Source organism: Dasypus novemcinctus, chromosome 21, assembly GCF_030445035.2.
Source record: "Dasypus novemcinctus isolate mDasNov1 chromosome 21, mDasNov1.1.hap2, whole genome shotgun sequence".
Lineage (NCBI taxonomy): Eukaryota > Metazoa > Chordata > Mammalia > Cingulata > Dasypodidae > Dasypus > Dasypus novemcinctus.
In genome coordinates this window covers 58,250,343-58,277,723 of record NC_080693.1, presented here as the reverse complement: position 1 = coordinate 58,277,723, position 27,381 = coordinate 58,250,343, and the positions used below count along the sequence as shown (strand labels likewise).

Genomic DNA, 27,381 nt, shown 5'->3' with positions numbered 1-27,381 from the left:
CAAATGGACACACAAAGCAGACAGCGAGTGCAAAAAACAATGAGGGGGCAGAGAGAAATAAATAAATGAATCTTTTTTTAAAAAGTTAATTCTTTATGCAGAGTGGGTATAGCTCAGTGGTTGAGTGCCTGCTTCACATATATGAGGTCCCAGGTTTAATCCCCAGTACTTCCTAAAAAAAAAGTTAATCCTTTACTTTGGGGATAAGAGTTACATACCCACATAAATCCAAGCCAGCTTTTGTCCTGCTCAAAGTTGATTCCTTAAGTCACTTGCAATTTGTAGGAAGATGTTCAAAGGTTTCAGTTATACTGACTTAGATTGGGTGTTATTTATTCATCCATCCATTTATTATTGCATTTGATAAATGTGCCAAGCACTATGGAACTCCCCAAGTCAGATAATATTTGCCTTAAAAGGATCAATAAGATAGTCTTGCCTAGTTTGTAGTCCTGAAAGTTCTCCAGGGGTGTAAGGTTAAGCATTAGCTGCATTGTGAGGGAGGCTGTGAGGTTGCCAAAAGGTGGTTACAAATAATGCTTTAGGAGTTCCAAGATGGGGAAGAGCACTTATGGTCTAGAGAATCATGGAAGGCTTCATGGAGGAGGTGCCTTTTGAGCTGGACCTTATCAGGTGTGGAGAATATAAATAGGTACATACCAGGTGCAATGGATGTATCACGATGATGGGAGAGAGTGTTGCTGTGGGGGGAGTGGGGGGCAGGGGCGGTGGGGTTGAATGGGACCTCATATATTTTTTTTAATGTAATTTAAAAAAATAATAATAAATAAATATTTAAAAAAAATAAATAAATAGGTACAAATGCAGTTGGGGACTTAATTGAGCAGAATAGAAGAAATAAAGACAAGGGAAGAAACTACAGACATATTTGTGGCAAGATGGTGGTGTCCATATTGTAGGCCTTTTCAAAGCTTCTCCCTGAGGCAGGTGTTCTCCTGGCTGAGAACCTCACTTCCCTTTGCTTTGCAGATCAATGAGCTGAGCAATGTCCCTGTCCCTGTCATGCTAATGCCAGATGACTTCAAAGCCTACAGCAAGATCAAAGTGGACAATCATCTCTTCAATAAGTAAGTTGCCTGCTGAGTGGGCTCAGGCTTTGTGGGCAGTCCTTTTCCTCAAGTCAGCAAGTGTCTGAAGCCCTGTACATGGCAGGGGCCATGCCAGTACTTGGTAGGGCATGAAAGTGACACCTGGATCACAGAGCTGACAAACTGGGAAAATGCATGCATTGTGTGCCTCTGCACTTTGCATTGTCTTGTCATCTCACTCCTTTATTTATCGGCCTACCTCCAGTGTCCCTTGGGAAGTATGGCTGGGCCCAGGGCGATTCATCTAGGGCCAAGTCGGGTAGAGAAGAGCTGCCCAGGAGCTGTGCTGTCTAGTAGGAGGCTGACTGCAGTGGCCCTATCTCAATCTTGTCCAAGGCAGGAGGCTGCTAGGTTATGGCCTTAACTTGGGATGCAGCCAGGCTGCTCCTTTCTCCAGCCTGTGTGAAAAACACGCTGCACACGGTGCCCACGAGCGCTACCCAGGCTGACTGTTCCAGCTTTTGTTGTTGTATCTTCTTGTATTAACACCGGTGCCTGAAGGTTGTGTCAGACTTTGTTGGAGGCACTGGAGCAGCCATCTCATCTGGCACAGTTTGGGAGCCTGCTCTAGACCTTTTGGAGGCCTTGCTTTTTTATTCTGCTATGGGTCACCCAGGAAACATTTGCGGCACTCACCCTCCTCCTTTCTGCTTTTGAATTCTGGCTTTACTCTCCATTGTCCCACCGTCCCCACCACCTCACCAACCGCAGTACCCCTCACCTCAGCTGAGCTCTGTCACCCCTCCATTCCCATTCCAGCCTGGAGGGGAAACTTGGTTTGAGAACATCTCTTAGTGGCCGTCCTCTGCCATAGTAAATGATAACAACATCTTGTTCTAGAAGCTGCTGCCTCCTGACTGGCCGCCTGAGGAAGGAAAGGCAGCCCTTGACTCTGAGGCAGGAAAGGAGGTGGTTCTGCCCCAAAGGTCAGGGCTCAGGAAGTGGGCATTATGCTACTGTCCATTTCAAGGTCTGTGGCCTTTGGTGAATTCACCACCTTAACATCTTGACCTAAAGTAGAACACCCAACCTTCTGTTTTCTTTTATCTTTCTTTATCTCTTTGTCGTTTCAACAGGTGTTTATGTGCTATTTATTAGACTGCAGTGCTATTTATGATTAATAGAAGGGAGGGGTAAATAAATCATATTAGGCCTCTACCCTCATGAGAAACCATTCCTTTTCATTTCCTTGGGGCCACAGGGACATTTGGCTGAAAGGGAGTCCCAGAGCAGAGTGGCTATTGTAACAGTGGAGGGTTTGGAGGAGCCATCACTTCCAGCTGATTCTCTTTTCTCCTGGGAGTCTATAGATTGACTAAAGAGGGGGAAAAGTGGAGATTGGTGCCAGCAGCTTGCAAACAAGGTTTTGTGAAAAGATGGGATCCCAGTCACTTGACTCGAGGACCTCTTTAATCTACAGCCCCCTTTTCCTACATCCCAGTGGAAGCTGAAGGCAGGGCTTCTGGGACATAACCATCCTCAGGATGTTTCATCTTGAAGGAACATCCTCAGAGGAGAGGGGCATTTTGATGAGAAGCGTTCTTTCCCTCTAGCAAGCAGACTAATGTGAGCAGATGGGCATATCCTGCCACCCACCTATAGCAAGTGAGGTGGCGGTCTGCGCTCATTCTCACTTCCCAGCGGTAAGGTTTTTTTCCTCTTTAGTGTAAATTTTACTGAAGGATAATGTACATATAGAAAAGGACACATATCATAAGTATACAGGTAGGTTACATTTTTTTTTTTGGAGGTACCGGGGATTCAACCCGGGACCTCTTACATGGGAAGCAGGCACTCAACCACTGAGCTATACCCGCTCCCTTAGATTAATTTTAAAAAGTGAATACAAGGGGTGTGAAGTTTTTAAACTTTGACATGCTTTCAGAATTATCTGAAGTGTTTATTATTATTTCTAGACCCACTGCCAGCATTTCTGGGACCTGGAAACCTATATTTTAAGCACTGCAGATTTTTTAGATCTAGGTGATCTGTGGACCACAGTTTGAGAAGTTCTGCTGTTAAAAATTAGGATGAGCAAGAAGTTCACAAAGACATTGCTCTGCTTTTCCCTAGGGAGAACCTCCCCAGCCGCTTTAAGTTTAAGGAGTACTGCCCCATGGTGTTCCGAAATCTCCGGGAGAGGTTTGGGATTGATGATCAGGATTACCAGGTATGAGGGGTCTTTCCAAAATCGCAGGAGTGTGGGATCGGGAAGCCATGGACAAGTGGAGTGGGGTGGGGTCAGGATGCCACAGGACAAGTGGAGGAAAAAAGCGCCTGCTGTTCTTGGGCTGTGTCTTCCTGTCATGTTTAGCTCCAGCCCAGGTCATCTTTCCCCCGGGACGTGATAGGCTCTCAGAGGGGCAAAGGCTTAGAAGTGCTGACGATGCCTCACAGGCTCAGGCTTCGCAGAGAGCAAGGCCCCAACTCTCTCCCTGGGAGGGGGAGCAGCGGGAGGGAGAGGGGTCTGCGGAAGCTGCTTCATTTTAGTCTGACATTCCCAGTCTAGGCTGAAGAACCCTTCTTCGTAGTTTGACTTAAAAGAGAGAATTGTTGCCAGCAAGAGATGAGGCCTCTTAAAGCAGATAAGACAGATTAGAAAAGGAAGACTTCAAGGGTAGTGTAACCTGTTGCCAGGTATGAGTGTCACCTCCTGAACTTGTCCCCTATCTTGGTGGAGGGAGGGGGGATAGGCACGGCAGAGCACCTGCCCCCTACAGTATGTGGTGATGTCATAGGACTATGGGGTGAGAGGGTCAGACACCCTTGGCCTATTGGGAAGAATCAGTCCCAATATCAGGAAGATTATAGGCTGAGGCATGCTCCATGATTTCCATATACTCCTCCACCAAGCATCTCTCCTCGGACCTTCTTTCCCTGGCAGACAGCCTGGTGTTGAAAGTGGGAGAATTTTCCACTTCACCTTTATAGCAGCAGGAAATATATCTGACTTTTGATTGTCTGTAGCAGGGCACAGCCTAGTGAAATCTAAAATTGATGCCCAAATCTTTTTAATACTGTAATTCCTCCCACCCCTCTCCCAGTAAGCTGCTCACAGAGTGGTTCACAAGAAGCAGAGTCGACCTTGGGGTGAGACTCCCCCCGCCCCACTCTGGAAGGACTACATGAAAAGATGTGTGGCCTGGAGGGGAGGAGCGGGGCAGGGGAAGAGGAGGTGCCATGGGTTTGAACACTGAGGAAGGCTCATGTCAGTGGGGGGTCCCTCCAGCCCCCTCTGTTAAGAACAAACCCTAAACTAAGTCATGACCTGATTGGAGCCTGAGGTTTCCTGAAAACCTCTGCCATTGTTACAGCCCCAGGTTGCTTGGACATCTCCTGTTTGTTATGGGTCCTTTCCCCTCCCCTTGCTTGTCAAACCACATCCTCTCAGTGTCTGCACTTTGCCTCTAATAGCCTTGTGGGCAAATGACTGTGCTCCAGGGGGCAGGGAGGATGATCAGGGAGGGACCCTCCTCTTTAGTTACCAGTGATTGGAAATGAGACAGGGATAGACCTACACCTCCCAGCTGTGGCATGTAAGTCTTCCTGCGGAAGGCCTGGCTGGTAGAGGCCCACAGTCACAAAGCCTGCTCAGCATGCTGGACGGGGGACACTGTGTGCAGGGAGGGCAAGTTGCTCCTTTAACTTAGCACCTTTGCCGAAGAACTTTCAGAGCTTAACTCCCCCCCTGAAGGAGGTGTGCCCTCCTTTGCCAGTTTTCTGAGGCATTAGGTGAAGGATTCAGAAAGAGCAGGTTCCTTACTAAGCAGGAGGTGAAGAAGGGGCTCAAGGAGGAGGTACTTCTGTGAGCCGATCCCCGTCTGGGCTTTCTGAGGAACGGGGATGTCTGGGACCTCCACTTTGCTTTGCCCCCCAAAGCTCTTCTGCTGGCATCTGCTTGTGCTGACTCACAATGCCCCCCCTCACTCACTAATCCTAATGGGAATGGGCCCTTGAGGAAGAGCAGGGACAGAAAGAACCAGATAAGCTCCTCAGGACTCCCTCATATCCCTGCACACATGAGCAGAGAGATGAGAACCAACCTCCCTCTTTGGGAAGAGTTGTCCAGCGTCAGGGCTATGCAGGGCAAAGAAACGACTATGTCTATTGCTTCTTTTATGCTAGACCTCTTGAATATTTCCTAAGCTTCGTCTTCATCGGCCTAAGAGGCTGGGGAAATCAGCTTGGTCTGCCTTCCTGTGTTCCAGGGGTAGAGACGTTAATGAGTCACCTAAAGTCATATTGCATGTGAGGGCTGGGATTAGAATCGGCCCCAAGCCCCGAACCTCTTGGGCAGGGTTTTAGTTTGTAGGGCAGCCCTCTGGGATCAGGGTGAAGAGGAGTTGTTTGTCAGCTCCATCCCAGGCTAGGATTAGGAGCGGGTGGTAAGGAACAGCTCTTGCCATTCTTGAGGAAGACTTTGGGGAGTGATGTGAACTTCCTGAGGAAAGCAGTGGAAAAAGTCCCTCTGCCCAGTACTGTCAGCTTTAGATCAATCTGGTCCTTAAGAAAAGACTCAGATTAAGAATCTAACCCTTGTTACCCTCCCAAGACCAGCTTGCTTTTGTCTTGGTCCATCAGAATTCAGTGACACGCAGCGCCCCTATCAACAGTGACAGCCAGGGTCGATGTGGCACGCGTTTCCTTACCACCTATGACCGGCGCTTTGTCATCAAGACAGTGTCAAGTGAGGACGTGGCTGAGATGCACAACATCCTAAAGAAATACCACCAGGTATGGTGAGTCCCAAGCCCGGGCAGTAGAGAGGTGGGTTGCAAGGGAGAGAAGAGAGCCCCGGCAGAGCTTTGTAGGGAGGGATTTGTCCTTTCTGGTAACAGCAGGCACTCCTTATGACCAGCAGTTGGTCTTCCCTTGGCACCTTGTTTCTGTGAGGTGAGATGCTTATTAAAAAAAAGGAAAAAGGAGAAATGAAAGCACATTGTTGGGAGGCAGATTTGGCTCAACTGATAGAGCATCTGCCTACCACATAGGAGGTCCAGGGTTCAAACCCAGGGCCTCCTGACCCATGTGGTGAGCTGGCCCACAGGCAGTGCTGATGCGCATAAGGAGTGCCCTACCACGCAGGGGTGTCCCCTGTGTAAGGGAGCCCCATGTGCAAGGAGAGCTGTCCCGCACGAAAAAAATCGCAGCCTGCCCAGGAGTGGCCCCACATACATGAAGAGCTGTCACAGCAAGATGATGCAACAAAAAGAGACACAGATTCCTGGTGCCACTGACAAGAATGCAAGTGGACACAGAAGAACACACAGTGAATGGACACAGAAAGCAGACAACTGGGAGGGGGGAGGAGGAAGGGGGAAGGGGAGAGAAATAAATAAAAAAATCTTTAAAAAAAAGAAAGCACATTGTTGACTTCCCAACAACTGTTTCTTGTCAGAGTTGGGACATTTTCACACTCTGGCACCTGCCTCATTCCGATTAAAAGAGGTCCATCAGCTCAGTAGGTTTGCTTCTCTTCCCATTCCGTCTTTCCACTCATCTGGAAACTGCCCATGAATAAAGCAGGCAGTGGTGTGGCACCATCTGCCTCCCTGTCCTGAGCCTGCTCTGGGTCTTCAGGGAAGGCTGGCTCATTTCTGGGGCACCTGAGAAGTGGTGTAGGGAACTTCTGGTCTCATGGGAGTTACAGTGGAAAATGTAGGGCCTGGCATGAGTAAGAGCTTTGTGCATGGAGCCTTTCTTCCCCTAAGCAGCTGGATCACAGCTCAGCCCTCACAAACCCTCTCTGCCCTTTGACGTGCCCATGTCCTGCCACAGAGGAGGGCCAAGGCCTGGATCAGTGATATTCCTGCAGTGGAATCCTCTTTTAAACAAAATCTTAGGTGCAGTCAGTCCCAATAATGTGAAACCAGAGGGGCCTGCTCAACTTGCCTCTCACATTTCCATTCCAACTAGGATGGGGTTGGGGGTGTAGTTGCCGGTTATATCTCTGAGGAACCCCTATTGCTTCACAAAAGCCAGCTTGCAAACCACTAATCTAGGGAGCTGGGGAGCATCTCAGCCTGGGGAGGGCTCCCCATCCTGCGCACCATTGTGTGTCTCTTAGCCACCTCTCTTGAACTCCCTTCCGTTCTAGTTCATAGTGGAGTGTCACGGCAATACCCTCTTGCCACAGTTCCTGGGCATGTACCGCCTGACCGTGGACGGTGTGGAGACCTACATGGTGGTGACGAGGAACGTGTTCAGCCATCGGCTCACTGTACACCGCAAGTATGACCTCAAGGTAAAGGGCTCTGGGAGTCCCAGCTCTGTGACTACCCCCCACTCCACCCCCAGCCTGGAGGGGCCACTACTTCTACATGATTGGTAGAGCCGTAGCATATGTCTTGGTGTGGATGTGTGACTCTGCAGTTGATATGCCTTACTCCTATGGATCAGAGGCCGTGTAAAGTCCAGGTGACAGTGAGGCTATTTCAGCCCTAAATGTACCATATTTATGTAACAGTTGATTTTCTTCAGCTCCTAACAGTGGGACATGCACGCCGAGGGCAGTAGTATGGGGACAGGCCCTGCTGACGCATACACTCTGGCTGCGGTCCAGGCCCTGGGGACTGGCAGCACAAGTGTGTTTCTGGACATGGAGAAGGCCACACTTGTGACTACGAACCGTGGCCTTCTGTTGCTCTTGAACTAAAGACCTGGCTTTCTAACTTCTTTCACCTCAAACACTCTCCTCTCTCTGCTGCAGCCCCACTTGTTTCCTTTCTGCGCCTGAGGTGCTGTGCTCCCCCCACCCCCGCCATGATTTCCATATGCTGTTTTCTCTGCTGGGACTATTTTCTCTCTCAGCCCTGCCTGTGTGTGCCCCACCCCCACCCCCACCCCACCCTGTCCCCTTCCCCAAACTACCTTCCTTCACCTAATTACTTCCTACTTAGCCTTCTGAGCTCAGCTTAAACATTCCTCCTTCCAGGAAGTAATCCCTGGCTACTGCCCCTCCATAGGCTAGGCCAGGCTTCCATGTTATATGCTCTCCAAATATCCTGTCTTCCCCCTGCACTGCTCAGCACCATCTTAATGAACTGTTTAATTGTGTGGGTGCTGCTTAATGTCTGTCTTCCCTGTTGAAAGGAAGGTTCCCTAAGGGCAGGGAGGGGCTGCAACTCTCTGATTTCCTGAGCGTCTAAATACATGTGTCTTATACATAGGGCTTTAGAAATGCTTCTTAACAGAGTTAGTGAGCAAGTAACTCCCTCCTGGCCCCTCTAGGACTCTACCCAGCCTACTCCAGTTTACCACTGGCTCTCCCCAAAGATTGGTGCATGTTTTTTTCATGCAACAGAATTTGCCTCAACTGTGCTGCTCCTGATGGATCTTATTACTTTCAGGGTTCTACTGTTGCCAGAGAAGCGAGTGACAAAGAGAAGGTATGCTGGAACCTGTGCTGATCAAGTCTGGAATTTGTTGGCCATCCTTTCCTTCCTCCACTGCAGGCCCTAGCCCAGCTCCCTCAGACATACGATCTGTCACATGAAATGTGTCACCAAGCACTTGGTCTGTCCTCATCCTAAGCCTTGGCCTCTAGCCCTTTACCTCTGCCCACCCTTCTGAAGACCCTGGCTGGGTTCTTCATAGTCCTGCAGGGATGGCAATTTCCATCTCATGGTCCAGACTGAATCAGTTAGTGGCTGCCTGAGTCCTGAGTTAGTCCAGGCTTAGCAGGAAAGAGGGCTTTGAGCAGTCTACATCCAGTCTTCCCAGAGCCTGGGACTCAAGCCTCCTGCACTGAGCTGTTGATTTGGCAGTTTGAGCATCTTTGCCCTAAAGCTCCTTCCCCTTGCAGAACCATGCGCCAGCAGAGGACTCTCTGAAGAAGGAACCCAGCCTACCAGCCTAACACTGTATTGCTTTCCCAGGCCAAGGACTTGCCGACCTTCAAAGACAATGACTTCCTCAACGAAGGGCAGAAGCTGCATGTGGGAGAAGAAAGTAAAAAGAACTTCCTGGAGAAACTGAAACGGGATGTCGAGGTACTTACAAGCCTCGTTTTCACTTTGGCAGGGCCCCCTCTTGTTGCACAGCAAGAGACTCTTTAACCTTAAGAAAAATTAAATTCACTGCTTCCCAGCAATGTGGAAAAAGGAAGGCCCTAAGAGGAAGGCTCTGGGCAAGATGGGTACTACCTGCACCTGAAGCTAATGCAAATGAATATTCCCTTTTCGTGGATGCAGTTTGTGCCAGTAGACCTTTTGTAACTCAGTTGTGAGTGCATTCACCTCAACTCTTCACTGCAGATTTGGATCAGTGGCTCTAGTCTCATTATTAGCTAAGATGAAAAGCAGGTTGTCCAGTTTAATCCCATATCATTCCCACCCTCTTTATTCTTTTCCAAGTTATGGAATCCTCAAGGATGCGACCCTAGTCACCATCTGCACAGAGCACTCGTTATAGGGATGGGAAGACTGTGGCTTGGCTGCAGGAAGCCCAGGGTCCCGGGGCTGGGCCCCGAGCCACACAGCCTCCTCTGACCTTCAGGGAAGGAGCTGAGAATGTTGTTGATGCTAGTTGCCATTTTTGTATACATGTTACCTTTGAACGCAACACACACACACACATAGATATAACTGAAACACTCCCCTTACTTCATGTGATGTGCTCTGATATTGTATGTAGCATTTAAAAACAAATAAACAAGCAGAACCCTAGTCCCAGCCCACTTAAATGGGGTTTAGGACTCATACTGGGTTGGGAGGCGTGGTTGGAAAGACACTGCAATGTTGCATCCATCCCTCCAGCCTCTTCAATGGTGTAACACTCCAGTGTTTTTTTCCTCAAACTCGCCATGGCCTCTGTTGATCCCAGGCTGCTGTGGACCCTTCCCTCTTCCTGTAGTGCTCTTTCTACTTTTACCCCCACAGCCTTGGCCCAGCTGACTCCTCCTCAGCCCCAGCTCCTCTGCTCAGGGAGCTCCTCTCTTCCCCTCTTGCAGAGTCCCGCAGCAGCTGGCCCTTCCACCTGTAACGCTCACCAGTCTTGCTGAACGACTGGCTTCTGCATCAGACGCCGAGCTCATTGAGCTCCTGGTGTCTTACTAGGAATTGCCCTTTCCCCCTTTCCATTTGCCACTGGGATGTCTGTCCCATGTCACCTCTTCCATCTTTCCTTCCCTCACTTCCTCTAGTTCCTGGCCCAGCTGAAGATCATGGACTACAGCCTCCTGGTGGGCATCCATGATGTGGACCGGGCAGAGCAGGAGGAGATGGAGGTGGAAGAGCGGGCAGAGGATGAGGAGTGTGAGAACGATGGGGTGGGCGGCAACCTGCTCTGCTCCTACGGCACGCCTCCAGACAGCCCTGGCAACCTCCTCAGCTTCCCCCGGTTCTTTGGCCCTGGGGAATTTGACCCCTCTGTTGATGTCTATGCTATGAAGAGCCATGAAAGTAAGTAGGAGCCTGGGTCACAGCCCTGATCCTGCCCACTTCAGGCCCATTGCTAGGAAGGGTGCATTGGGGTGCCTGGGCCTCCATCACCTAAATCTCTGGCTGTGGCCTCTTTCTGCCTCCAGGTTCCCTCACCAGGTCCCTGCCAGTAACTTTCTGGGGCCCTGGGGGGTTCTTCTCTGTCAGGCCTTCCTTCAGTTCTCTGCCTGTTTTGGCTGACAGAGGCGGGGTACTGCTCTGGTACTTGGGATAGCAAACCCTCATACATAGATGCTGTCGTGTCACCCCCACAGGGTGGCTTTGAAGATCAGATAAGAGCTGTGAAAGCTTCTGAGAAGGGCCCAGTAGGTCATCCCTTTTCCCAGATCCAGAATGACAGGGAGGGGGTCTGGATCTCATACCTGTGGGCTGCCTTCTGCTCTTCTCCCTGGCACCCCTTCCTCCTCTCCTTCTCCCCACCTTTAGGTGCCCCCAAGAAGGAGGTCTATTTCATGGCCATCATCGATATCCTCACGCCATACGATGCTAAGAAGAAAGCTGCACATGCTGCCAAAACAGTGAAACATGGGGTGAGTACTCTTTGTCCTTTTCCAGGGCCCAGCCTGGTGGAAGGTGCAGAATGAGCAGCCACGCTCACCCTCAGACCCTCAGGAAGGGTGGTCCCAGGGCTCCTGCTCCCTGGAAAATCATGTCCCCCCTCCTCCCCAGCAGAGAACAGGCAAAACACCTGCCTGTGCTGCTTTATGTTCTCTGCCATCTCAGCCCACCCTCCATGCCAGCCTGGGTGGTATGCTCTGCTTGTTTTTCCCCCAGATCTCTGGCCCTTGGGGCCCTGAGCCCGCCAGCTCCTTTCCCCTGGGGCTGCCAGGCATGTTGTGCATCTTGTTGAGCCACCAGTAATAGTTCTGTTTACATGCCCACGCTGCTCCCCAGAGGCCTGTTTCCCCAGGGCTTCAGTCTACTGTTCTCCAAACAGAAGCCTCCACCGTTTCACCACCCCCTTTCTGCTACTTTAGGGGCTTGCAGGCCTGGGCTTGTGAATCAGAGGAGTGGGGCCAGAGCAATTCTGAGATGTGTGAACCGCTTCCCGAAGTGGCTTGCCCAGTCTGGGAGCTAGTATTCAGCTCTTACCCTGATACCGAGTGGCAAATACTCAGGCTTCTAGGTACATCCTCCTGATTAGAGCCAAGGAACTAGACCCAAATCTGTCTCTTGCATGTTACAGGCGGGGGCCGAGATCTCAACTGTGAACCCTGAGCAGTACTCCAAACGCTTCAACGAGTTCATGTCCAACATCCTGACATAGTTACCTTCTACTTTCAGCCAGAGCCAGCGAGCTGGATGTGGGGTCAGGGATGGGAGAGGGAGAGGGTATATTTGGGCTAGAGAAGAGGGTGGGGAGCCAAAGTGGGGGGAAGGGAGGTGGGTTTTAGCAACGGGACTGCAGCCTGTGACACTGATACACTCTAGCTGAGGGGGAGGGGAATGTGCTGTGTGCACATGCTCACAGGATGTGACCTTGCCTGCTGCTCACCCTTGATTTTTTCCCCCCCATTTGACCCAGGTTAAAAAGGGGTTCCCTTTTTGTTACTAAGATCCAAGAGATGGTTTTATGGGTTTATTTGGGTTATGTTTCTGAAATTTCATTGCTCCAGATTTGCGTGTCATCACCCTATCCACCTTTCTTCCCCATCCCTGCCCAGCTCTCAGTTCCCTTCAGTTAAAGGACATCCCCTAGATCCAGCGCCAAGGGTCCTCTCAGAGCAAAGCTCTCTGAAGCCAGAGAGGAGAGGTCTGACACCTTGGCCCTGCTGCATTTGATCTTGTCTGGACTAACTTTTTTTAATTGTATGGAGTATTATGCACAACTTCCTCTACCTTTCCACCCTGGATACAAGTGAAATGTTACATTATTCCTCCGTCTAAATGCTCTCACCCCGAAGGAACGCTCCAGGTGAACACCAGGCATCTTGGATCAGAATCAAAGGTCTCAGAAGGGAGTGAGCTCATCATGGGACACCAAGGACTGGGTTGCCACTGGGCTCTTGGACAGCTGGTCTTAGCGAGCCCAGTGATCATCGTCTTAGTCCATGGACCCTCAGCCCCTGGAGTTCAAGTGTCTTCTCTGTAAAGCCTGCCTCCCACAGGGTCAAGAGCAACTAGAAAGCACCTATGAACATAACAGGACCCTTGAGTTTCACAGTGGTTATTTCCCCTTGGGAAAGCCCCAGGCTGATGACTATCAAGGGAGGTCTTGCCAACATTTACTTCTTTCTCACCTCCTCCCAGGAAAGCCCTCTTGTAGCCGAGCTCTTAGCTGGGGGCAGATCTCTGAGCACCTGGGATGCTGTTTGCAGAGATACCTCTTCATGCCCCAGGGCTACCAGGTACATAATCTGACTCCCTGTGCCTGTGGTTTGTCACCTGGACAGCTGTCGAATCTCTGAACTCCTAAGGTCAGCCAGCAAGAAGTGGTGCCTCCTCACCTTAGGGAAGTGTGGTGGCCAAGCCTGAAGTTGCTTCCAAGTCCCTTGAGGACGTCACCCAGGAAGTCCACTTTGGAGGCTCGTGGGGTTTGACCTGGCCCCTGTGTCAGGGCTTTCTTTACTTCATGGCCCCCTCTAGACTTGCAGCAAGTCTGCTACCCACTGCTTCCTCAGCAGAAGGCATCCTGCAGCTTCCTTCATGGTTTCCACCCACCTTCAGAGCTTCCCACCTAGGCCCTCAGAATTGAGCGACGAGTGCCCTGTGATGCCATTAGAGCAATCTGGCCTGGATAGGAAAGAAAAAGGCCCTATGGCTGTGAGAGATACGGTAAAACTTGTAGATATCCCCAAAGATGCAAAGATGGTTTGTAGAACCATTTTGAATCAATGGATCGGTTTCCTATGGGTCCCTCCGTACCTGGCCAAGCTCACTTCTGGAGCAGGAATCAGCACTGGCTCTGGTGCCCTCTCTTTGGGGACCTTCTCACAGCATTTAGGTCAGGAAAGAATGGAGACAACATTCTTGGACTCTGCTGGGGCTGTCAGATGCTGGGATCCCTTCTGAAAGGGGCAGACCTGGGTCAAAACCACTGCCCCAGGTAGGGGCCTTAGGAACTCTGAACATCTCAGCACGACCACAAAGTGGCTTGGGGAGGAACTTGGAACCAAGTGGCTCATGAAGAAAACAAAGTCAACTTAGGAAAGGGATTGCGTAGGAATAATCTTTGGACTCGATTCCCCCCATTTCATAATCAAGAATGAAAATTCGGGTCTGCTCCTAGTCAGGCCCAGCATCTCCAAAGCTTGAATGCTGCCGTCCAGCAGCCTCCCGAGCTTTGGACGTGCACCCGGTTCTCTGCACTTGGTCTGCTAATCATGTTGCCGTAATGTGTATGAAAAGTGTAACCTGATCTTATCATCTAAAGATGAACTACCAGGTATCTAACTTCTTTAACATTGAGTTTTTGTTTTTGTGGGTTTTTTTTTTTTCCTGGGGAGGGGGGTATATTGTTTACATTTTGAGAGGTAGCATTCTGTTTCAAATGCTCTTTTGTTTTTCTGACAGTATTGTTTGGTTTGCTGCATCTGAGCTGTGGTTTGGTGGATTTTAGATTTTTAAGAGGTCATTCATCTTTTCTCCCTATGCTATTTTCAAAACCCTGGGTCTGTCCCTCTAATTCCTTTGGCACTCAAATGTTTAAAAGCTGATTTATCTTGGTTTATACAAATTTTTCTCCTTCCTTTTCTTTTTGTAATGATAAAGAGGTTCTATCTGGTTTGCAGTCTAAATGTAGAGAAAGTGAACTGATCCCCCAAGGTTTTGCCTGCTTCCACTCTTTTCTCCTCGTGTTCCACCTTTCACTTTCTGTAAAAGGCGTCACTCCTTGGGGCCATGACAGGAAGCTAAACAATCTTATGGCATCCCAGAATAATTTTGGGGCCCCCAAGAACACAGGCATGAGAATAGGACCTTGCTGGTTGGATGAAGCCTGGATGGAGTAAGGCCAGGACTCACCATCCTACCTAAGGACTAGCATTCAGTCGTGACCTCCCCCACCCCTCCCCCACTCCTTCCAAAAGTCTACGCTGAGAGTATCTCCTAGGTCTGCTGCCACAGTGAGGACTGCTGAGAACTCCACTGGGAAAACCACTAGATGAAGGCCTCTGGCCCTTCTTCCTGTTGATTAACCACTGAGTCTTTGTGTTCCCCAGCACAAGCTCATCTGTGCCCTGCAGTTTGAGGGTCACATGGCAGGCCAGGAGCCCTAGGAGTGCACACTGAAGCAGTGCTCAATCTCTTCTTGTCTAGCTCAGGGGCTACTGGCCTGTGACAGGTGCCACGAGTCACCCCTGTGGCTGTTCTCTGTGGCGCTCACAAAGATCCCACCACAGGCAGCTCTTCCTCCCCTCCTCCTCTTCTTACTGTACTTTTCTCTCTTGCCTGTGCTTTAGGACTCAGACAGATCCCCTGATAGAGTGCAAAGTAGTGCCTCAGATGCCTGCCCTATGACTTCCCCTCTTCAGTCAGCCAGGGCCTGCCTGGGGAGGTGGACCAGAGACCCAGGACTTCTCTCAGTAGCCAATCCCACTCCCCAGTTATCTTTTGACCATTTCAAGTTGGGAAGGAGAAAAAACTTCAGCACCCCTCTAGCACTCAAGCAACTCAGATATTGGGGACTGGAAGGGGCAAGGTATTTGAGCAATCCTTGGATCTCTGGCCTGAGACCTGTGGCTCCCCCCAGGTCTAGAGACCTCTTTCTGGCAGTAACGTGGGAGCTGACCTAGCCAGAGCATGGGATCAAAGGGAAAACAACATTCAAACCTGCTGGCCATTCTGCATTCTGCAGGGTGCAGTGACATGGCTCTAGCCCTCCTCTGTGATGTACCACTTGTGAAGAGTGCTCCTGAGGGTAAGGGGAGACTTAGCCATCCCTCCATGGGCTATGCCAAGATCCCAGGAAGGAGGCGTGGGATGAAATTTCCAGAGGAGTCCTTTTCCCTTGCTCAGAGCCATTTTGTGAGGTGGTGGGAGCCAAGCACTGGGTGGGCGCCAGGGCTGCTCACACACCCAGCAGCAGGTGGAACGCTGCAGTCAAAAAATGTGAAGTTTAGATTCAACTTTTAGGGGAGCAGGATAAACTACCACTCAACCATGTGTGTGTGACTTCTTGATTTCCCACTACAGTTTCCATTTTTTAATTAGGAATTTTCAACCTTCTGTGCTTGTCTAATGTCTGCTCAGAACAGTTCGAGACCCTGTTACTGTTTAAAAATGCATGCATGTTAAGATGAATCTCCAACTCGAGGGAAAAATAAAACTCAAAAAGCTTTGTGTATATCTGTTATGAGTCCTTTGAAAATGAGCCTTTAGTTTTTTCAGAATGAAAAGATTTTGGTCCCAGTTTGCAGAGGCAGCTTAGGATAAATCAGTGTATGGCTGAATTTGGAGAAAGACTGGCTGAACTCCTGCTCTCAGATGCAATGTGGATCGAGCGGGGATGAGCTGAGCACAGGTCTGTTACTGACTGCCACACACACTGTGGGATGGTCAGACCACCCTCTCCCTCACTTTTCTAGCTGTGTAGAATGAACGCTGGGGAGGAGCCAGATGCCTGACTTTGAGTCCCAGCATTCCCACTGACTAGCTGTGTAGCCTACTTCAAACAAGTCACCTGTGTGTACTTCAGGTACATCTGTGCTCCTTCATACTCTTGTAGCTTAAAATCTACATTTGAGAACGTAGCCATTCTCAAAGCATGGTCCTAGACCAGCAGTATAGCAGCACTGGGCATCAGTTAGAAATGCAAATGTTCAGATCCCACCCTTAAGTTGCCAAATCAAAAGTTGTCTTAATTAAGCCCTCTAGGTGATCCTACTGGAGGCTAAAGATTAAGAATCTCTGTGCTATGCAGATTTTCTACAGTTGCACATTAGAATCATTTGGGGAACTTTCAGAAAAGACAGGTGCCAATTAAATCAGGATCTCAAGGGCTAGGACCAAGAGGCATCAGTATGTTTCAGAAGCTCCCCAGGTGGTTCTCTTGTTCAGCCAAGATTAACCAACACTGACCTACAAGGAATTTACTTGTGGGTACTTGGTCAAATTTTCACTTGAACAACAAAAAGCTTTAAGAGTGTTCCAGGGAAGCAGATGTGGCTGAAGCAACTGGGCTCTTGCCTACCACACGGGAGGTTCCCGGCCCTCCTAAAGAAGACAGAGAGTTGGTGTGACAGGCAGGCATGGAGAGCTGACACAATATGATGACTCAACAGGAGACACAAGGAAAACATGAGATACAAAGCAGGGAAGGAGGTAGCTCAAGCGATTAAGCACCTCCCTCCCACATCAGAGGTCCCTGGTTTGGTTCCTGGTGCCTCCCAAGGAAACAAAACTAACACAGCAAGTGCAAATGAGTGGGTGGGAATAAAAATTTTTTTTCTAAAGTTTTCCAGGAGAGTTTAGTGGAAAGGCTTCTAGGTTTTGGAGTCAAATGGAACATGGGTTAATCTAGCTCTATGGCCTGGGTAAGTTCTTTTAAGTGCTGAGCCTCAGTTTTCCATTTGTAAAGGAGGATAAGGTCTCTGCCTTGACTCGTAACTTAATCCTAGTAGGTGTCAAGCTCTTGGTACAGCCACTCAATAAGCAGTGTACCAGTGGGTGAAGCTGCAAGGTATGAACACCTGAGTGCTGAGCTGTACCCTGAGCAGATGTTTTTTAAGTGCCCAGCTGGGGAAGGAGTTCTGCAGTAAAACCACCAAAAACAAAGACACAGGAGTGAAAGAAAAACTATTTTATTTAAAAAAAGAAGGAGGGGGGAGTCTGGGAGTGCAGAGGGAAAATGTTAGTCCATTCGGGCCTTCAGTGTCCTGGTGGTGATTTTGTCCTTCTCACTGCAGAGGGAGAAAGTCACAAGAAAACATCTACACCCATCTAAGTGGCCTCCCTCCCAGCCTTGGCGCCAATCTTGCTTGTCTCTCACTTGTTCCAATGGCTTTCCTGCTCCTCTAACTATTTTGGTCAGCCGTGTTGAGTAAGGGAGGAGGGAGAAGGGGAAGGAAAAGGAAAACTGGGAAGACTAGTGAATAGTGAAGGCTCTCCATAGGTGAAACCCCTAGGGGAGGCTTTCCCACAGTAGCCTCATCTACCATGCAGAGTAGACGATTCAGGCCTGGGTTGAGGAGCCTTCAACAGAAGGGAAGGAAGACAGTGAGAACAAAACAATGAGGGGGTAGGAGGGTAAATAAACCTTAAAAAAAAAAGCGGGGGAGGGGGAGGAGCTACCCTAGGCCTAGAGAAGATGTAACTTAGGAAGGAATGATGTGGTTCACGCCAATGAACATAAAACATCCTTGGAGTAGTAAATTCTCCGTGTCAGCACCAAGCTGTTTTTCATGGTAATTAAGCAGACTCTTCCAGAACAGTAAAGGCTTTATTCCGAGATGTACCCAAGGAAAGCAGGTGTGAGGACACTTTCTACTCCACCCAATTAGGTTTCTGGTCTCCAAACAAAGGGGAAATTGGCTGGGGGTTGGACAAATTTCCAGAGCTCAGGGCATCATACAGTTCTGGATTCCAGAATGGTGGGAATGGGGGAGGGGGATCACCTAGGATTTCAACCAATTCCAGTAACTATGGCTCATCCCTACATATATCCATAGGACCATGGGACACTGTTAAGGATGGAAAGAAAAGTCTACTGTGAGGCCAGGGTCAAGCCTCACCTGGCAAAAGGGAACCTGGCCCATCAGAGAAAGCCTGGATCTTAGCTATCCCACACCTGACCAGGGGCAGGGAAGACTGGGTGTGTGTTTGTGGGGAAGTGGGAGGACATGACTGCAAAGCTTCCAGACTTCTCCCAGCTCATACTCACATGATGTGGACAATGACTCCCATCCCTGACACTGCATCCCGGTCCACAGCATTCAGCATGGCTTGGGAGATGGTTTCAAACAGGTGTTCCGGATCCTTCCAACAGAGTAGTGTTCTTTTAAACCCCTGATCCTTGGGACCCTAACGGCATCCAGCTCTGTAACTCTTTTTTTCCTAGGTCTAGGACCCCCGGTTCTGGCACCTTCTGTGCCTGAAGTGACAGATGATTCCCTGGGTGTGGGAAAGCTCCTCAGCTCCTTCCTTGAAAGGAGGCAGGGTTATCTGAGGAAAAGTGGAAGAGGCTAGAGTACTTCAAGACCCCAATTTCCTCCACTAACCAGCAGCATGACCTTAGGCAAGTCACGTGCCCCTCTAAGCAGCCACAATTCCTCTTCTGTAAAATGGGAATTAGAATTTTATTTGGCTCCCATTAGCTGCCTTATAATCTCCCCCTAGAGGTTCCACAGGTAACTTAAACTCAAGCTGTCCAAACATGAACACATCTAAGGAACCCCAAATTAGTTCCTCCTCCTCCATTCTCTTAGATCAGCTGGAAAACTCAGCTATCCCTAATAACTCCATGCTCTCCCCCGTCTTGGTTTTGTTTTTGTTTTTTTTCCCTATCTGGTTATGTCATCTTTTCAGTGCGTTGCTTCGTCACGCAGGGGCCCGCGCCTCTTCCGCTCCAGTCTGGGACAGCTTTTTTCTTAACAGGAGGTCCCAGAGATTGAACCCAGGTCCTCCATATGGTAAACCAGAGCTCAACTGCTTGAGCCACAGCCGCTTCCTCCCTCCGGGTTTTAAGTGACCAAGTCCTTTTGGTTCTGGCTGTTCCCTCCTGCCCATTTGTACTGCCACCTCTTTGCTCAGGACCTCAGTGCCTCCTGCAGGTGACTCAGCAGCCTGTCTCATCTACCTGCAGGTCTGCAGCTCCTCTGGTTCCTTACTGCTTTTGGCACCATGCCTGAGGAAAAAGTCCAAACTCCTCAGCATGGCCTTCAAGGCCCTTTAAAGTCTCACCCCAAACTCTGCCTACACTCCAGCCATGCAGAGCTCTCTCGAGTCACTAAACACACCACGCCCCTCCTGTGCCTTTGCACATGTTCCTAGTGCCAGGAAGGCTTTCCTCCCTGCAAACTACCTTTGAACAGGTATTTGGGTGTCTGCCTGCTTCAGCAGACTGTACTGTGTTCCCTAGAGACAGAGACCACAACTGGGTTTCTCCAGTGTGTGGTACAGCTGGCAGTCAATAATAATAGCCAACCTTCACTGTCAGGCCCTGTTGTTCTAATCTTTCTGTGTTTTCCCGCACGACAACAGTTTTAAATGGGTTCTATTATTATCCCCATTTTACAGTCATGGTAACTGAGTTAGACAGACATAAAGCAACTTACCTAAGAACATAACTTACTAAGGGGTGGATCCAGATTTCCGACCCAGACAACCTAGCTCCAGGGCCCACTATGTTGTGCTGCCTCCAACCCTACTACACCTTACTAAATGTTTGTTCAATGAATGGGGGTGAGAACCCTGTAAACCCTGTAAGGTACTATATGTTGTAGTACACTCTGCTGAGGATCAACAGTTGTAGCTTTCTCTCCTACCCACACCAGTCTCCCCATCACCTGCCAGCACATTTTTTCTGATGGCCAAGAGGTGGGTACCCCAGAGCCCAGCCCTACTCCATGCCCCTAACTCACCATGTTGGGCTCCCAGAGGGACTCACACATCCCGTACATTTGTTCAGTGCACGTGCCACTGACCACAAAGTCCTCGGTCACCATGGGGCAGCCAATGAGGTCCAGAGAGCAAATGAAGGGCTTAAAGGTCTTTGGGTCCAACCCAGCGACGACTGGCTCAGCGTAGTAGGGGCCAAATCTGTGGGGACCAGGACCAGAGATGGACACCAGAGCTCAAGAATGTTCGCCTTCTTGTTCAGGCCCAATCAGACCAGACCCTGGCCCAGACCAGGGAGGAAAATAAGGACCTGCTTAGAAGATCACCCTTCCCTGTGGCCAGCTATGTTTAGTTCTTCCTTCCTCTTCCGGCAATGCTCTAAGAATTTTCCCTGACACTTACCTTCATATCCTGTCCCCCTCTTCCTCCTCTCTTTGGGAACTCTGCTTTCTTCTAATCCTTCCTAATCTAATGTCCTACCATCATGCAAGCCTCTACTTGTATTTTTATACCCCTGATCCTTTCAAAAAAGCATTTTGGGTAGTTCAGTGGGAAAACACAGCAAAATAAGACTAAACATATAAGACAGAATACAAGACACATAGAATGAACACAAAAGTTTTATACTGAGTCTCCTAGTTGGCCAGAAGAGGGATAGCCAATGGACTGAGTTACTCTCATTGTCTGTTCATTAGAAACTTGTTTTGGACCCTGAGCTTTGAGAAGTAATCTTAGTGATCATAACTCATGGCCAGTATCTTCAATAGAAACAGAAAGGAAAGAGGCATTACCCATATGCTTTATATTATACCAGCTCTAAGTAATTTCTAAGGGCATGATCTTAAGTTATAGCTCTGTAAGAAACAATTCTGAAAAACCAAACACCAAACCAAACCACAGTTCCAAGGTGGGAGAAAGGACGGGGGGTGGGGAGCCTTGATCCACTGTTTCTCTAACGGATTCCGGGATGCCAATTTCTATAAAAAATTTAAAATTTTGTATTTTCCTCTCCAACAAAAAAACATTTATATAAATATCTTGAATTATCCAGGTAACAACCATAAAACCAAGTACTATAACACAGTTCAGGGCCTCCTTTTGTACTTCCAATCATGCTGATGCCAAGATATCAGTGTTCCAAATACTGAAGGTCAGCATTTTACTTTTATTTCACAGAGGGGCCAGGATGGAGTCGCTGGGGTTCATGAGAAGTTTAAAAAAAAAAGGGTCTATACGTTGCTTGAGTTTGCAAATCACTGCCTCAGCCTGTTCTGCTGGAAAACCAATTATCTCAGTTGGGTTTGTAGAAGAATGGCTGCATAACTGGCTGCAGCAATTATAAATCCAGAATTTTCCAAGTCAATTTCAGTGTCCTATACTTTTATTCTTTTCAATAAACATATATATAACTAAGTGTGAGTTGATCCATACAATTTTATAAGACTTTTTTTCATACAAATTAATTTTAAAAATCCATTAAGGGGAAGCAGATGTGGCTCAAGCAATTGGGCTCCAGTCTACCACATGGAAGTCCTGGGTTCATTTCCCGGGGCCTCCTGGTGAAGGCAACTGGCGCATGTGGCAAGCTGGTGCAACAACAAGAAACAAAGAGGAGAGATGAGAGACAAAACCAACCAGGGGGCTGAGGTGGCTCAAGCGATTGGGTGCCTCTTTCCCACATCAGAGGTCCCAGGATTGGTTCCTGGTGCCTCCTAAAGAAAAGATGAGATGAGAAGACAAGCAGACACAGACAGCACACAGCAAATGGACAAAGGGAGCAGACAGCAAGCGGAAACAAGTTGGGGGGGGAATAAAATAAAATAAATCTAAAAAAAAAATCGATTTGGGATTTTGATAAACTTGGTTCCACATTTGTGAATATGGCAGATAGTTCACAGCTGAGAATATTAACCAATACTTAAAGGACAGGTGATACTTTTGTTGTTTTGTTTTGTTTTGACCTTTTTAATACTAAAAAGACAATAATATTGCTCTAGGTATAGCGATGGCAAGACTTAGTTTTGAGAGCTAAAGAGTATTTTTCCAACTCTTGTAAGTATAAAATTGTTCAAAGTAAAAAGTTAAAGAAAAAAAAAAGAAAAGAACGAAGGGAGGAAGAGAGGGAGGAAGAAAGGATGGGTTGAAGAAAGAAGGGGAAGAAGAGCTGGATTTCTTGCCACGTAGGACTTCTTACCACTGAGTTTTGCCACAGAGTTCTCCCATCAATTCCATCCCATCCTCTGCTCCGAATTCTAGTTAGATGCCTTTTTTTCTTAAAGGCCTCAAGGCGAACTAGCGAAAATGCCCATATCTAATACCAGAGAATCTAAGGTTGAAAAAATAGCTCTGGCAGAAGGGTGGCTCCTGGCTGGGAGACTCCAGGGCAATGGTAGGTGGGGGTTAATTCTGTTGCCAAGAAGCAAGTTCATCTGCTATTTGCATTCCCTGCCCTCTTCTGAATTAAGTCCTTTCTTTCTGTTTGGTTATCAGGCCATAGGCCTAGAGAAATTAGACCCATAAAATAAGGATATCACCCTGCAAATAAGAAATGGGAGAACAAGGGGGAGTCCCCTCCCTCCAGACTAAGACTACATGCCTACTTTGCCTCACTCAAAGATTTCCGGATTGCCTGAGTCCTTGGCCCTGCTTCACTCACCGCTTCTCATACAAGAGGTTGGCCACCATGCTCATGAGTGTGTAAGGCTTGATCTGCCGCCCCTCCTTCAGCTCGTACAGGTTCAGCCGGAACTTGAGACGCTGGGCACTGTGTGGGGGGGAGAAAAGCAAATTAGTACGTTCTTGCTGAACGTCCCCTGGTGTCCACCCTGTGCAGGTTACGGGGAAAGGAGAGAGACACAATTTCAATCCCTTCCCAGACTCTTCTATTCCCCTCCCTGATTTTTTCTCACCAGAAGTCCAGCCTCACTTCCAAGTTTAGGACTTCTTGTCCCAACACTTATCATCTGGAAACATGCCACTCTGTTAACCTTTCTTTCCATGCTTTTCTTTGGGGGGGGTAAGGAGAGTGAGTATGAAATGGAGTTCTTCCCCTCTTTTTTGAGGTACTAATTTGTATACAATAAAATGCATAGCTCTTTCCATACTTTAGGAGGAGGGAGTCTGTCTGTACACATAAAATCATGAAACCTTACAGTAGAAAGAGCCATCAACAGTGAAAGAGCAGACCTGGGCTAAACCTTTATCCTCCCACTTAAGTCTTTCCATCCATAAAATAGGGACAAAATTAATTACCTGGCAGTGTGATCACAGACGGGTGGATGACAAGTCCTACGCATGTTACTAAGCATAAACTGCTGTGCTAATGGCCTGGAAGGCACATAAGGAGAAGGGCCATACTTTCTCCCTCTTCCAGTGCTGTCCCTGAGTCCCAGGAGAGGGCCTTGCACAGGGCAGACTAATTCCTTACCTGTCAGGGACAAAGCAATGAGCCATAGGACACCAGACCTGGAAAGTGCCATAGACGCAACCTTATCTTCATTTTACAGGTGAAGAAACTGAGGCCTAGTGACATTAGTAATTACTGCTCACACGTAAGAAAACTCATTGAGAAAAGCCTCCCAAAGAAAAGGAAATGGTGTGAGCAGAAGCATGGCAGTGACTGGAAAGAGGAAGGTGATGGAGTCTTCACATTGACGGGGAACTATAAACTGACATATCTCTGATTCCACCCAGGACAGGAAAAAAGGATAGGTTGGGTTAGAGCTCAAGAAGTACTTCCAAATTATATGTTCTAGAGACTTAGGAAACTTTAAGGGAATGAGAGAGAAAATATTCAGTAAAGCTTCTACTTACATTAGTGAGCTAGTTTCTTGATCTTCTAGAAAATAAGTCAACAGACTGCTGGTCCATAGGCCAACAGCTTCCCACCACACCTGACACCTGTGAGCACATCTTTCCTCTTGAAGCCCTATCTGATTCTTTTCCTTTCATCTCTTCTGGCTTCTCTTCTTGCTCCACTACTCAATGTAAGATTTAGCTTATTTTTCCCCTCTACATAGTCTGTCTTGGATCTGTTCCCACAGCTTTAACAAATTAGTGCCTCTCCAGCCCTAGATGTAATCAAAACCCCAACTGCTTGCAAGATGTTTCTACTTGGCTTACCTTCTTATCTCAAAATTGGTGTCAAAATCAAAGTCACACACTTACCCCCAAAGCTACTCCTCCCTATTTGTATATTTCACACAATCTTTGAAATCATCTTTGAAACATTTCTCGATTGCTTATATGCAGAGTACTATTCTACACCACAGGAATAAAAAACATAGAACCTGTCCTCAATGATGCTTTCTTTGGCCCTACAATATCCAGGTAGCCACTAAAGCTTGTCAGCCACAAAGCTCAGAAATCACTTCCCTTCCTTTCCTACCACTATCACCCCATTAGGACCATAACCCTCACTCTTGGACATCACAATAGCTACCTGGTTCATCTCCAGCACATAAGCATTATGAACTAGATAACTAATGTGGCAGTTAATAAGCACCAGTTCATCCTGGGTTAGTTATCTTTCCATATGTCTGCCTTGCCTCCCAACTAGACCAGAAGTTCTTTAAGGACTGAGCTGGTTTTAGCCTTAGGGAGACCAGTGTTTGGATCCTGGCCCTGACACTAGTTAGCTTGCCTGTTCTGAAGCCCTCAGTTTCCTCATCTGCAAAATGAGGCAGCAACAGGTAAAGTTGTTAAGAGGATTAAATGGGCCTATGGATGTGAGGTACTTTCCACAAAGCTGGAGCACAGAGTCAATTGGTAAAAGTTGGTTAGTATACATCTCTGGATCTCCGTGGTGTCGGCAAAGTCTCAGGCTCACTGGAGGTGTTTAGGAGATGACTGACACCCAGGCCATTCAATCCGCCAAGCAAGGCTGGCCTAGAAGAGGCCTGGGTGCGGGCAGGAACCCTGTACACTTACACGGTCTGGACGTCGGTGGCGAGCCCGGCCAGGCCGAGGTACAGCCGGTCGCCCATGGGAAAGATCTTCTGGAAGTCCGTGGTCACCATCTGGGCCTGGATCCCGAAGCGCCTGTCAGCTGCGATGGCCACACAGTTCTTCCCCTTCATGGCCATGACGGCCCCTCCGTTATAGGACATAATAGACTGGGGCAGACAGAGGTGGAGGAGCTCAGCGCGAGGGGCCAGATGCCACCATAGCCCACGACCCAGCCCCTGCTCCGGAGCCTCCTGGAAGCCCTGTGCTGCACTCTGGAGGCGCTCAGACTCTCCGAATTCCAGCTCTGGGATTAGCTCTGTGTGGATGCCAGAGGTCGCACTCACTCCCTGATCCTCACTGCCGTCCGCTACCCTTCTAACTGCAGCCACTTCCTTCCATCGACCACCAAGCCCTCTCCGCCTCCCAAATCACCCCAGGGCCCCTCCCGCTTCCTCAATTCCTACCCCCCGTCCCCTCTCCTTGCGCCCCATCTCACCATGATTGCGGTATACTGAGACCCCAATCTCCGCCGCAATTCCAGTAAACCCGCTCTGGCCCTCACTGCGCAACCATCCTCGCTGCTCTTTGTCCATTGGCTGAAAGGCCGACTCTTCCGGGTCATTTCGGCTTTCGGTTGGCTGTACTTCCCTGTCAGTCACCCGTAAAGGGTAGTTTAGATGAGAAGCCAAAACGGAGGTAGAGGGAAAGCTGAAAGTGAAAAGTCACCGTGAATGCGGAAGAGCCTTGCGTTGGGGTGCATGCTGGGATCGCGGCGGACCGGGACTCTGGAGGCTCTAGACGGGGCGGGACCAGCGCGCACGTGTGCTGGTGAAGCCCGGAAGCCTTAGGGATGGGGTGGAGAGGTTTATGGGTCCCGCGGAAGAGCCACCTTAGCGTTTATCAACGCTCTTTGGGTCGGACGTATTATGCATATCATTTACCCATTATAGAAGTCCTTACTGACCACCTCTTGTATGACGAACTATGTTAGGCTCTGGATATGCATTGGACTAGAACAGTGCCTAGCACTTAAGTGGCGCCCATTAAGTGGATTTTTAATGACGCGGTAGTGGGGCGAAGGGGGAAGAGAGGCACCGGAGAGTTTTCCGCGACTGCCAAAAGAAGGTTTGGAGGCCAGGGGTTGTTCTGCTTTTCGGGGCAGCCAGGAGGCTGGCTTCACGTGTCCGCAAGTCTCAGGTCACCCTAAAGAGGGACTTTTCCGCGACTCCGCACATCCAGGGTAGATCCCAGGGGTAGTAGGCGTCGATCCCTCCCAGACGCGCACAACCCGCTTTCTCCCCGCTCACGGCCCCGGCAACCTCTTCTCGCGATCAGGATCCCTCTCTTCTTTGAGATCCGGTTCTTTCCTCCTGTTACCTGATTTGAATTCTGGGTCCTGCATTGTCTTGAGTCACGCCTATTGACTCTACTCACCGCCACCCTAGTAGTCGCCGGAGTCTCTGTGGCGCAATCGGTTAGCGCGTTCGGCTGTTAACCGAAAGGTTGGTGGTTCGAGCCCACCCAGGGACGTTAGGTTTTTGCTTTTTCTCCTCGCCTTTCAGGAAAATATTCGTCCCTTTCCACCAAAAAGGAAAACCTTTTAAGCTTTTTGTTCCCAACAGCTGAAAATACAGATTTTGTAGTGATACGACAGAGGCAGCACTTTTTCGATAGCAAATTAGAGGATCATTACCATTGAAAATTCGTTGTTTACATAATGATAGGATAATTTCTCCGCTGCTTCCCTGAACAGCCACCTCCCCCCGCCCCCCTCCCCGCCGGGGCTGGGTTGCTGGAAAGGCAAAGACAGATTTTTGTCTCCTTGTGCAATACGTTTCAGGTTGCACTTTTCGTAGGATTAAGAATAAATTTGTACTGGAGGCTGAACGGTTTCCATTGTTTGTTTCAATCGATGTTACAGCCTAGAAGTACTGTGTTTGGAAGAGAAGAAGCTAACGAAAGAGAATGGCAAAAGGAAACGGAGGGATGATTAGAAATAAAGGTGAGAAAGGAAGAACATAGCTGTGAGAAAGGGAGAGAGAGAGGGAGGGAGAGAAGAGAAGGACATGACAGAGAAATGGAGGGAAGATCTGGAGAGCGTGGTGAGAGGGGAAAGATAAGCATTTAAAATGAGGAGCATCAGAAAAGGAAAACAATGAAATAATCATTTTTTTCCTCCAGAAATACAGCACACAGCAGTGGGGAGGAGGAGAACGGGGGAAAAGAGAAAATACCAAAAAGGCATTGTTTGGGAGAGAGAAGGGGTAAACAAAGGACAGAGAGCTAAAGACTGTCATAAAAAAACACAAGAAGCCTCCCTCTCCTACCTTATCACCATCTTTATGGGGAGAATTTAAGGGTATGTGCTGCAAATAATTGCCCAGATTTCC

At 48.8% G+C, this 27,381-nt stretch overlaps 2 protein-coding genes and 1 non-coding gene across 3 annotated transcripts in view; 2 read left to right on the top strand and 1 right to left on the bottom strand.

Moving 5' to 3' along the window:
• The window catches only part of PIP4K2B (phosphatidylinositol-5-phosphate 4-kinase type 2 beta), a 28,937-nt gene extending 13,104 nt beyond the window's left edge, over positions 1-15,833 (top strand). Inside the window, exons 2-10 of the mRNA XM_004454932.2 lie at positions 991-1,088; positions 3,183-3,279; positions 5,691-5,843; positions 7,207-7,353; positions 8,459-8,497; positions 8,987-9,100; positions 10,252-10,510; positions 10,976-11,079; positions 11,736-15,833. Of these exons, the coding sequence (XP_004454989.2) occupies positions 991-1,088; positions 3,183-3,279; positions 5,691-5,843; positions 7,207-7,353; positions 8,459-8,497; positions 8,987-9,100; positions 10,252-10,510; positions 10,976-11,079; positions 11,736-11,816 (1,092 nt within the window). The 3' untranslated portion in view covers positions 11,817-15,833. The remainder of the gene's footprint in view (positions 1-990; positions 1,089-3,182; positions 3,280-5,690; positions 5,844-7,206; positions 7,354-8,458; positions 8,498-8,986; positions 9,101-10,251; positions 10,511-10,975; positions 11,080-11,735) is intronic.
• A 1,440-nt stretch (positions 15,834-17,273) lies between these two features.
• Positions 17,274-25,702, bottom strand: PSMB3 (proteasome 20S subunit beta 3). The gene is made up of 6 exons (XM_004454931.4): positions 25,488-25,702; positions 24,974-25,158; positions 22,701-22,808; positions 20,068-20,245; positions 18,369-18,463; positions 17,274-17,388 (listed from the first exon to the last, which is right to left on the bottom strand). Exons 1-6 carry the CDS (start codon positions 25,611-25,613, stop codon positions 17,340-17,342), a joined length of 741 nt encoding a protein of 246 aa, XP_004454988.1. The 5' UTR covers positions 25,614-25,702; the 3' UTR covers positions 17,274-17,339.
• A 745-nt stretch (positions 25,703-26,447) lies between these two features.
• Positions 26,448-26,521, top strand: TRNAN-GUU (transfer RNA asparagine (anticodon GUU)). The gene has a single exon. It is a non-coding gene; the product is annotated as a tRNA-Asn (tRNA).
• The last annotated feature ends 860 nt before the right edge of the window (positions 26,522-27,381 follow it).